Genomic DNA, 12,456 nt, shown 5'->3' on the forward strand with positions numbered 1-12,456 from the left:
CAAGGCCAATATTGTCAAAGTACCACAATTTGCTCCACTCCAAGAACAGCGAGAAGTGAGCGTCTACACAACAAGACGGGCAGCAAGCAGCAACTTCATTATGGCTGTTCCCTTCTCCAGAACATCACTTCATCTGAGGTCATTTATCCTCAGGATGACACGAGTCTGGAACACATTCGTACAGCATAATGATATCAAGGAGTGTAATAAAGTTGGTAGAATTACCGACAATATGTAAAGCAAAAGGACACAAGTGCAACTAATGTGACATTTATTGTGGCCTCTGTGTCCATGTATTGTTTGTAATGGCTTGATAAAGCTCCTGGAGAGCGAAACGTTGCCACAATAAATGTCACATTAGTTGCACTTGATATCAAGGAGATAAAGTCAATTGATCAAATGAAAATGCTGGCCCACAGATGGCTCCAACTTCATCCTGTTCCTTACTTGTATGTTTCATAACAATACAAATGCTTTCAAATCAGCTGATGTAGATAACAGCTCTTAGCTTGTCAATAAAGTTAGGAATCCTTAACCTAACCCAGTCAGACCCAGTTCACCAATGCATGAACTTGTAGCTGATAAATTGTGTAACTTTCATTTAATTGTTTACATATCGTTCTATGAGAGCTGTATCAAGGCAAACGGACGAAAACAATAACCGAATTGAAATACGCCAGGAAAAGGTAGGTGCAAGTTGATACGCATCAGATCCATTTAGAGGTGAAGGTCAAGGTTCACTTGTCATCTGACCAAAAAAAATCAATGAATAGTAAACAAACAAAAAAAAAGTGGTGGTGTTGGGGATGTACTGAAATTTTCATAGATGGGTCGGTAGCTGCCTATGTAAAAGTATGTGTGCCAAGGATTTGACTATTTTGTTCTACGTTATTCTGGGTACTGATAAGTTCTACTTCCAAGAATTACCTTCTCGTTCTAGTGTCTTTCCATGTCATATGGTATGAAGGTTTGTCTCGGTACATGACAAAAACATTGTTGATGCTTCGAGCCCTGCAAACATATTTTATTCTAGTGTTGATGTTGAATGGTGTTACTCCTATGCACTATTTGTCACATCCTGCACAGGGAAAGACATAGATTCCGTATGATACTGTGTGTGAAGACTGCTTCTAGCACAACCAAACCTTTGACACACATCATTTTACATGAATATCAATGGTAAATAATACTCACAAGACGATAAATTAGACACATGTGCAGCATCTTACGTTCTTATGTTCTTAGTGAATTTATCAGAGCTTATTGCTAGGGTAGAACTAAATCGGGTTGGGCAAACATTCTGTTAATGGGTTGGATTTGTGAAGGACCTGTCCAGTATGGGCCAACAGACCTACTGCTGTTGTTAGGTAAGACACATATGCAACAGTTAGACAACTTTATTCCGAAACGTTTCGCCTACACAGTAGGCTTCTTCAGTCGAATACAGAAAATAGGCAGGAAGAGTAGAGATGTGAAGACGATGTAATCAGTCCATCACCCTTGTAGTCGTAGAATTTGAGGTTGTCAGTCCCTCGGCCTGGAGAAGTTCAGTTCCATAGTCAGGAACTATCTGAAGATCAAGCGACAGTGCGGAGACTTAAATACTGTCGGAAGGAGAGGTGCAGTGTAGTAGTAGTAGTAGTAGTAGTAGTAGTAGTAGTGAGAATGTAACCACTGATAGGTCATGTCCCTCTCAGATCCAACACTTCTCACTTGAAAAGCTTGTCAAAGGTGTTTTCTGTACCAAGATGCCACGTGTTGAACTTCTCCAGGCCGAGGGACTGACAACCTCAAATTCTACGACTACAAGGGTGATGGACTGATTACATCGTCTTCACATCTCTACTCTTCCTGCCTATTTTCTGTATTCGACTGAAGAAGCCTACTGTGTAGGCGAAACGTTTCGGAATAAAGTTGTCTAACTGTTGCATATGTGTCTTACCTAACAACCTGTCGGTATTGTATACCATTTTGATGTTCATCTTGTCAGACACTGCAACACGTGGCATCTTGGTACAGAAAACACCTTTGACAAGCTTTTCAAGTGAGAAGTGTTGGATCTGAGAGGGACATGACCTATCAGTGGTTACATTCTCACTACTACTACTACTACTACTACTACTACTACACTGCACCTCTCCTTCCGACAGTATTTAAGTCTCCGCACTGTCGCTTGATCTTCAGATAGTTCCTGACTATGGAACTGAACTTCTCCAGGCCGAGGGACTGACAACCTCAAATTCTACGACTACAAGGGTGATGGACTGATTACATCGTCTTCACATCTCTACTCTTCCTGCCTATTTTCTGTATTCGACTGAAGAAGCCTACTGTGTAGGCGAAACGTTTCGGAATAAAGTTGTCTAACTGTTGCATATGTGTCTTACCTAACAACCTGTCGGTATTGTATACCATTTTGATGTTCAGACCTACTGCTCCTCCTTTCATATGTTCTTATCTGGGTATCTTTACTATGCATAACATTGGGTTTTCTGCATGTACAGATGCTGCATGCGTCTAATTTATCATTATTTTACAAAACCAAACATTAGTTCGAAATCAAGTATCCAGACACGTCCCCCACAGCACGAATCTAATTATAAAGTCGGTGTTTGACCCACATTTTACGCTCCACCTATTTCTTATTCAGGTGACATATCAATGTGACCTTCACCTCAGAAAATGAAGCAGTAATATGAATAGAAAATTTTTTTCAGTTTCTCAAAATTCTTGCATGAATTAGGAGTCAGTTAAAATATAAGATGAAGAGATCGTATATACAAGCCTCGGGGATTGAACTGTAACAGTATTTACCAACAAAATGGACACTGATGTAATTAATATGACATTCTGTGGCAACGTTTCGCTCTCCAGAACCCTGACAAAGCTCCTGGAGAGCGAAACGTTGCCACAATAAATTGTTGCAATAGTTGCATCTATGTTCATTTACCTAACAAGTTACAGTTGATAAAGACAAGCAGAGATTCGTAACTTTATTCAGGCAACTCATCGCCTGCACAGCAGGCTTTGAGAAACTGCTTCGCATGTGAAGCAGGTTCAAACCCCACCCGATCAGTAATTTAATTTCAATCACGTTATTACGATTTGGCGTGTCGTGATGGCCGCTTTGAGGGGACTTGAGCTAGAGTTCATCACAACCACGCTAGCGTGAGATTCAGCTGTAAAATTTTGCATTTGTGGTCACAGTGATACCTATGCTAACTTTCCTTCGTATTTGAATGATATATTATACCAGGTATCATTATTGATAAAGCCATCTAGTGGCTTTATCAATAAAAATCAAGGACGTAATGTAAAGACAGTAGACCTATATACAAAATATAAAGTAATTAGTCCCTTAGCCTTGGAGTTGAGGCTGAGGGACTAATTACCTCATCTTTTGTATATAGTTCTTGTCTTTCAATTATGTCCTTGAATTTGTAATGATAAAGCCACTGGATGGCGAAACGTCTACAATAAAGATACTCAGATAAAAAAAAACATACCACGGGCGGGGATAGCTGGTCCAGTGGCTAACGCGACGGTCTGGAGTTTTGAGACTCTCTGATCGCGGGTTCTATCCCCGCCCGTGGTATGGTTTGTTTGCAATCGTGTCATTACGATTTCGTGAGTCATGATACTCAGATGTTGCACACGTGTCTAATTTTCACACATCGCTTTATTGTCGGGATCAAGCAAGAGAAACAGCATTTGCAAGTCCTCGACAATGCCGACCTAAGACACAGAATTTGACTCGGAATTTCGTATATTATTTGCCACGTACTTACAATAGTGAAATTCTAGTGTCATCTGAGGAAATAAATTTAATTAATTTCATATAAATTTTAGAGGGTTAAATCTGACTGGGTTATGTTACAAAAACGCCCAAAATGGAGTTAAAACAAGTGACACGCGAAATGCGTTAGAAGTGTTCTTGAGATGATTAGGAGTAACTTTTAACATCCGTGTGTGTTCAATATTTGCAGGGATGATGAGAGGGGTGGCGGTGAGAGGGATGGCGGTGAGAGGGGTGGCGGTGAGAGGGGTGGCGGTGAGAGGGGTGGCGGTGAGAGTGTGGTGGTGAGAGGGTAGCAGTGAGAGGTTGGCTGTAAGAGGGTTGCGGTGAGAGGGGTGGCGGTGAGGGTAGCGGTGAGAGGGGTGGCGGTGAGGGTAGCGGTGAGAGGGGTGGCGGTGAGTGTGTGGTGGTGAGAGGGGTAGCGTGATAGGGGTGGCGGTGAGAGGGGGGGCGGTGAGAGGGGGGGGTGAGGTAGAGTTATGTATCCGAGATAACATTAATTGTTCCATAAGAAAAAAAACAGGTACAAAAATCAATGGATTAAACAGTTTGTTTGGGTAGAATTTCTAGGACAAGAAAAAGTTAAGTGTTATATACAGACTAAGAAAGCCACAATGGGAGGCTTGTTTGGTACGAAATTGTTAGGGCTTCTAGGCAAACTAGTAATAGTAAGGGATTTTAACTTTAGTCAAATAGACTGGATTACTTTGACCGGAAACTTAGATTCGAGTGACTTCCTGGTAGCAGTTCAGGACTGCTTTTTGAAACAGTTTGCAACAGCTACCAGAGGTCAAATAAAGAAACCCTCGTTAATAATCTACAGATCACTGAAGAACTTGACGCAAGTGATCAAAAATCTACTACCTTTGATATTACCCGGGAGTGCGAAAACGATAATACCGTGAAAGTCCCCGATTTTCGTTCACCCGATTATAATGGTCTTAGAGAACACTTAACTAAAAGGACACAAGTGCAACTAATGTGACATTTATTGTGGCAACGTTTCGCTCTCCAGGAGCTTTATCAAGCCATTACAAACAATACATGGACACAGAGGGTATATAAAGGCTCAGAGTGAGGTGAATACTAGTGAGGTACCATTTCACTAGTATTCACCTCACTCTGAGCCTTTATATACCCTCTGTGTCCATGTATTGTTTGTAATGGCTTGATAAAGCTCCTGGAGAGCGAAACGTTGCCACAATAAATGTCACATTAGTTGCACTTGTGTCCTTTTACTTTACATATTGTCGGTAATTCTACCAACTTTATTACAACACTTAACTAGTACTGGCTGGGGATATCTGTCTAATCTGTTGATACAAAAAACGAGAGGAACTGTGAACTGTGAAGCTTATTTTTTCTCAGGGAGAAATCAGGTCAAATAAGAACGATCCCAGATGGATGAATAAGACACTAAAACATCTATGAAATACGTTCATTTTAAAACAGACGTAAAGAAGGGAATTAGGAAGGCTAAACGCATCTATGAAATTAATTAAAGTCACTATAGAATCAAAGACAGATACAAAAGGATTCTTTTAAGTGTATAGGACAAAGATCAGGGAAAAAGAAGGACCTCTGTAAACTAGATCTGGACAGTTTACTGATAATGAACAGGAAATAGGATTATGTTTAAAAGTTATTTCTTGTCTGTTTTCACACAAGAAGACAAATGATATTCCAGCAGTCCATATAATTATTCAGGCCTTGAAGAAAACAAATTTAAGAATTGAGACACTTGTGCAACACATGGGAATCTTTATTGAAGAAACGTTTCGCCACACAGTGGCCACATCAGTCCAATACAAAGTAGAAATGGGTAAGGAGAGTAGGAGTTCGAGGTAATCAGTCCCTCAACCTGAAATCGATGTGTTCAGTCCATCACTCTTATAGGAAGTGCAGCATAGGGCCAGAGAGGTGGCTTATATACGGCAGTCAGACGAGTTGAAGCAGGAGGAGGCGGGATCACAGTGGGACCTGCCATTTGTGTAAGTAGGTCGTCGTCCAAAGGTTGGGCAAGCGTTGAAGACTTTGTACCAAGATCCCATGATGTTGCAGTGTCTGACAGATGTGGTGAAGGGTTTTAAAAAACGACAAGTCAGACATCTGTCAGACGCTGCAACATCATGGGATCTTGGTACAAAGACTTCAGCGCTTGCCCAACCTTTGGACGACGACCTACTTACACAAGTGGCAGGTCCCACTGTGATCCCGCTTCAACTCATCTGACTGCCGAATATAAGCCACCTCTCTGGCCCTATGCTGCACTTCCTACAAGAGTAATGGACTGAGCACAACGATTCCAGGTTGAGGGACTGATTACCTCGAACTCCTCCTCTCCTTACCCATATCTACTTTGTATTGGACTGATGAAGCCGCTGTGTGGCGAAACGTTTCTTTTATAAAGATTCCCATGTGTTGCACAAGTGTCTCAATTCTTCAACTTGTCGGTTTTCAATACCATTCACCACAAAACAAATTTAGTAACATTAAAGTCAAGAAGACTATATTATTATTATTATAATCAAAAAAGAAGCGCTAAGCAAGAAGACTATAATTATCAAACAATTGGACAAAATAAAACAAGTTTCCAGGACCCCAAAAACTGTTTTCAATTGTACTCAAACTAGTGTTGTGCCTGAGTTGTGGAAGATAGTTAATGTATTTCCTATATTTAAATCAGGATTTAAGTAAATTCCATCGTATTACCGTCCTATAAGCCTAACGTCTATAGTAGGCAAATTATTAGAACCATAAATTACATAAAAGGCACAATACCGTGACTTAAGAAATCGTAATGACACGATTGCAAATAAACCATACCCCCGGCCGGGATTGAACCCGCGGTCATAGAGTCTCAAAACTCCAGCCCGTCGCGCTAGCCACTAGACCAGCTAGCCACAATAAGATTCATCCAACTAGGTATATTTCTACACCATAGGAAAGTTAGCACAGGCACCTCTGTGACCACAAATGCAAGTTTTTACAGACGAATCTCCAGCTAGCGTGGCCGTGACGAACTCTAGCTCAAGTCCCTTCACTGCCGTCAACATGACTTAAGAAATCGTAATGACACGATTGCAAATAAACCATACCCCCGGCCGGGATTGAACCGTGACTGGAACGATAGTGTGACTTTGTAAATGGTTCAATTATTATTATTATAATCAAAAAGAAGCGCTAAGGCACAAGGGCTATACAGCGCTGTGTAAATGGTTCAAGTCGGACCGAAACGTCGTCGTAAGCTCCTCTTTTCTATGTGCGGGTTGTTTGTGTATTAGAACCAATTATAGCCGATATTAGTAGACATCACTTTAATGAACATAATTTGATAAATCTTAACACGGATTCACAAGAGGTTAGTCCTGCTTGACAAATAAAAAAAACATTCGTTAATAACGTATTTGAGGCAGCGGACAACTTTAAGGAAGGTTGTTTATTTGGGTTTCGGTAAGGCCTTTGATAAAGTACCTCGTAAATGACTTAAGAAAAGTGGCAACTCATGGTATAGGTTCTAACACTGATCAAGGTAAGGCTGACCAAGAGGAAGTAGAGAGTTTGCATTAATAGGGTCAAGTTTGAATGGGAATCAGACACTTGCTTGTGTGACCTGACCTGACTAATTGTTGTTAAAGATTCGCCGGTATTCTCCCGGCCCGGGCCCTTCCAAGTGGTGGCCCGGCACTGGCTCCCTGTCTAGGGAGTGTCTGAGACCTAAGTCTCCCATGAGAGGAGGCACAAGTACTCCCCTCATCTTGTTAGCTACAAACTCGGGCTCTGGCACCAACCCTGCCCTAGAAGGGCAAGGCATGGTGTCGATCGTACTAGCGCTGTGCTCTCCTAAGTTAGGGCATTGGCTTAAGCCAGTGGGAGACTTGGACCTGTCTCACACGGGCCAGTAGACCTGCTGCAGGGTTCCTTTTTTCTTATATTCTTACTGAGGAAACGTTTCGCCACGCAGTGGCTTCATCAGTCATCTCTGTATAGGACTGATGAAACCACTGCGTTGAGAAACATTTCCTCAATAAAGAAATACCCAAGTGTTGCACATGTGTCTAATTTATGTACGTGTCTTTTTCCACACAAAGAAGTTAATCACTGAGAGGGCAGGTTCCTCTCATATCCATCCCTCCTCACTTGAAAAAGCTGTCAAAGGTGTTTTCTCAGCCCTTCAAAATCAATATTATATCACCTATCTTCTATCAAAAACATTCACTCTACTTACCAAATGTCATGGTAATAGGCAACAACACTATCTCTATAGAGGATAGAAAAAGAAAAACACACACGCAGTTTGCACTCGGGTCACAGGTCAACTGGCTTGTCAACCGTTGTGAAGATTTGAATCCTCACTTAGCTCCGCCCATCGCCAGGGTCGCCAACCCTACTTTTATCATATAAATTTATATTTCTCATATTTTAGGCATTGGCTAGGAGCCCTGCTGTTGGGAATAAAAATATAATGTGAATGTGACTTAAAAATAGCTTTGCAAGTAATATACATACAATTTGGTTTGATTTCTATTTTCGGTTTGTTTAATTAGTGTTAAGCGCTAAACCCATGTGGGTCATTCAGCGGCAAGATGTGTTGGAGGCTGGATTGTCCTCCTGCTGGATTTCCAGTCGTGGTATGTTTACGGAGTTGCTATGGAAACCGCACATGCGCAAATATTGCTACGGAAAGTGCGCATGTACAAGTATATACGACGATATGACTCACGAAATCGTAATGACACGATTGCAAAGACACTATACCACGGGTGGGGTTAGAACCCGCGATCAGAGAGTCATACAACTCCAGACCGACGCGTTAGCCACTGGGCCAGCTACGATATGTTAATGCACACATTACGCATATTTTACCTGAGATACTGAATCTAAATTCATGGGTAGTTTTTGGAAATAGGCTGGACGATAATATGTAGGTGCGAGAGGTTGGATTTGCGAAGAATCTGCCTAGAAATAGTTGGAGGTAAAAGTTTTTGTGGGAAAAACAATAATATATGGTAAACAGATATGGGCAGTGTGAATTATCTAGGTAGAGAAACCATACCACGAGTGGGGTTTGAACCCGCGAAAAGTCTCAAAACTCTGATCGCGGGTTCAAACCCCACCCGTGGTATGGTTTGTTTGCAATCATGTCATTACGATTTCGTGAGTCTAGGTAGAGATATAATGAGTTGTGGGGATACCAGTGATAGGCAGAATGAGGTGGAGTAATTGGGTATAACCATTTTAATGTTCAATTGGTGGATATTGGATAGCCAGTGGTATTAGGTGATATGCACAGTAATAGAGATAGCGGAAAAGAGTGGATGCATAGGGAGAGAAAGAAGAGACGGGTTCCTAATACATACAAACAGTCGTAGAGCTAGAAAAAAAGATGAACGAGTTGAGATTAGTTGCAAGTGCTGATAACATTGACGTATTTGCCTTAAATGAGACGTGGATTAGTATGAAGAATCGGGCCATGCATGCTGAGCGTCACATTCAGGGTTTTATATTATTCTACGTTGATTGAATGAACGGGAAGGGAGGCGGGGTGGCACTAATTTCAGACAATAATTGAATTGCTGCATAAAAATGGGTATAACGACTGAAACAACACATACAGAGTCTATCTGGTTAGAAAATTTGGAGGAACAAGAGCAAATAATTTTAGGCGTGATATACCGTCTCCCAGACTTAAATAGAGGCCAGGGGAGATTACTTTGAGAAGAAATTGTTAAGGCCACAAGGCACGATAGCGTAGTAAGTCTAGGAGACTTTAACTTGAAGGAAATTGACTGGAATTCCTTGCACGGTATTCTAGAGTCAAACGACTTCCTAGAGGTAGTACAAGAATGTTTATTTAAACAGTTTGTGAAAGAACCAACAGGGCTTCATACAGTAGTCTTGAACTACTTCCAGGAAGTCACTATTACTACGTTATCGTGTCTAGAAGCCCTAACAATTTCGTCGAAAAGAAATCTCCCTCTGTCGGTATATTGCACCTAAAATTTCTAGAATTTTTTCCCAGATTCTGTGACTTCATTCCCATTCCCGTTATTTCTATCTACGTGGAACAAAAACTCTTGAGTGTGGTACTTAGCAGTCACGTCTTGACTTCATATTAAGAACATAAGAACATAAGAATGGAGGAACAATGCAGAAGGCCTACTGGCCCATGCGAGGCAGGTCCTTATCAAAACGACTACTTCCTAAAGCTTCCCTAGAAATAACTCTCGTACCCAATGACAACAATCAAACCCAGCCCCTCCCACTCATATATTTGTCCAGTCTCTTCTTAAAGCTACCCAAGGTCCTAGTCACTATCACCCCACTGGGAAGACTGTTCCACGCATCTACAACTCTGTTAGAAAACCAGTACTTACCTATGTCCTTTCTAAATCTAAATTTATCCAACTTAAATCCATTATTCCTGGTTCTTACCTGGTTCGACACCCTCAGTACTTTATTAATATCTCCCTTGTTTATGCCCGTCATCCACTTATACACTTCAATGATATCTCCCCTCTTTCTACGCCTCTCCAGAGAGTGGAGATTTAAGGCTTTGAGTTTATCTTCATACGGGAGTCCTTACACAGTAAATCATTTTAGTCATTCTTTTCTGTATGTTCTCTAATGAGTCTATATCCATTCTGTAGTAAGGGGACCAAAACTGAGCAGCTTAATCTAAATGAGGCCTCACAAGTGATGTATAGTGCTGTAAAATAACTTTTGGACTTCTGTTACTTATACTTCTTGAGATAAATCCAAGTAATCTGTTGGCCTTGTTGCGCACACTAAGGCACTGCTGTCTTGGCTTTAGATTTCTGTTTACCATGACTCCCAAGTCTTTTTCACATTCTGTATGATCAAGCTCTACTTCACCTAGATTATAGCTTCGAGGGTTATTTTCATTACCAAGGGCAAGTACCTTACACTTATCCACATTGAACTTCATCTGCCATTTTTCAGACCAAGACATTAATTTGTCCAAATCGTCCTGGAGTTCATTGATATCCTCCTCAGAGTGAATTATACGGCCTAACTTTGTATCATCAGCAAATTTACCCATGTCACTCGAAATCCCTTCATCAAGGTCATTAATGTAAATTATGAACAAGAGAGGGCCTAAAACTGATCCTTGTGGAACGCCACTAGTGACTAATCCGCATTCAGATTTCACTCCATTAATGGTAACTCTCTGCTTTCTATTGGTAAGCCATGCCTCAATCAATGCTAGAAGTTTACCTCCTATACCATGAGCTGCCACTTTTCTTAAGAGTCTCTTGTGAGGTACTCTATCGAAGGCTTTACTGAAATCCAAATAAACAATATCATATTCCTTATCACTGTCAACTGCCTCAAATGTTCTATTGAAGAACGTCAGTAAGTTCGTCAGGCAGGAACGACCTCTCGTGAATCCATGCTGAGATTCATTTATCAAGTTATGCTCTTCAAGGTGACTTCTGATAATGTCAGCTATAATTGATTCTAATAACTTGCCCACTATAGATGTCAGGCTTATTGGACGGTAATTTGAAGGAGTGGACTTATCCCCTGATTTGAATATAGGAACCACAGCCATCTTCCACAACTCTGGTACAACACCGGTAAGGTAGGTAAGACACAAAGGCAACAGTTAGGCAATTTTATTCCGAAACGTTTCGCCTACACAGTAGGCTTCTTCAGTCGAATACAGAAAGTAGGCAGGAACAGTAGAGATGTGAAGACGATGTAATCAGTCCATCACCCTTGAAGTCGTAGAATTTGAGGTTGTCAGTCCCTCAGCCTGGAGAGTTCAGTTCCATAGTCAGGAACTATCTGAAGATCAAGCGACAGTGCGGAGACTTAAATACTGTCGGAAGGAGAGGTGCATAGTAGTAGTAGTAGTAGTGAGAATGTAGCCACTGATAGGTCAGGTCCCTCTCAGATCCAACAGTTCTCACTTGAAAGGGTTGTCCAAGGTGTTTTCTGTACCAAGAGGCCATGTGTTGCAGTGTCTGACAAGATGAACATCAAAATGGTATAAAATACCGACAGGTTGGTAGGTAAGACACAAAGGCAACAGTTAGGCAACTTTATTCCGAAACGTTTCGCCTACACAGTAGGCTTCTTCAGTCGAATACAGAAAGTAGGCAGGAACAGTAGAGATGTGAAGACGATGTAATCTTCAGATAGTTCCTGACTATGGAACTGAACTCTCCAGGCTGAGGGACTGACAACCTCAAATTCTACGACTTCAAGGGTGATGGACTGATTACATCGTCTTCACATCTCTACTGTTCCTGCCTACTTTCTGTATTCGACTGAAGAAGCCTACTGTGTAGGCGAAACGTTTCGGAATAAAGTTGCCTAACTGTTGCCTTTGTGTCTTACCTACCAACCTGTCGGTATTTTATACCATTTTGATGTTCATCTTGTCAGACACTGCAACACATGGCCTCTTGGTACAGAAAACACCTTGGACAACCCTTTCAAGTGAGAACTGTTGGATCTGAGAGGGACCTGACCTATCAGTGGCTACATTCTCACTACTACTACTACTACTATGCACCTCTCCTTCCGACAGTATTTAAGTCTCCGCACTGTCGCTTGATCTTCAGATAGTTCCTGACTATGGAACTGAACTCTCCAGGCTGAGGGACTGACAACCTCAAATTCTACGACTT

General features: G+C 41.4%; 1 protein-coding gene across 3 annotated transcripts in view; it reads right to left on the reverse strand.

Moving 5' to 3' along the window:
• LOC128701229 (zwei Ig domain protein zig-8-like) overlaps positions 1–12,456 on the reverse strand; it is a 339,665-nt gene that overhangs the window by 237,326 nt on the left and 89,883 nt on the right. The window contains exon 1 of one of the 3 annotated variants that reach the window (XM_053794809.2): positions 8,025–8,140. The exons of the other annotated variants lie outside the window; for them this stretch is intronic. Within the exon in view, the coding sequence (XP_053650784.1) occupies positions 8,025–8,034 (10 nt within the window). The 5' untranslated portion in view covers positions 8,035–8,140. Of the gene's footprint in view, positions 1–8,024; positions 8,141–12,456 lie in introns of those variants that run through there. 3 annotated transcript variants of the gene reach the window in all.

This window comes from Cherax quadricarinatus, chromosome 72 (assembly GCF_038502225.1).
Source record: "Cherax quadricarinatus isolate ZL_2023a chromosome 72, ASM3850222v1, whole genome shotgun sequence".
NCBI classification, from domain to species: Eukaryota; Metazoa; Arthropoda; class Malacostraca; order Decapoda; family Parastacidae; genus Cherax; species Cherax quadricarinatus.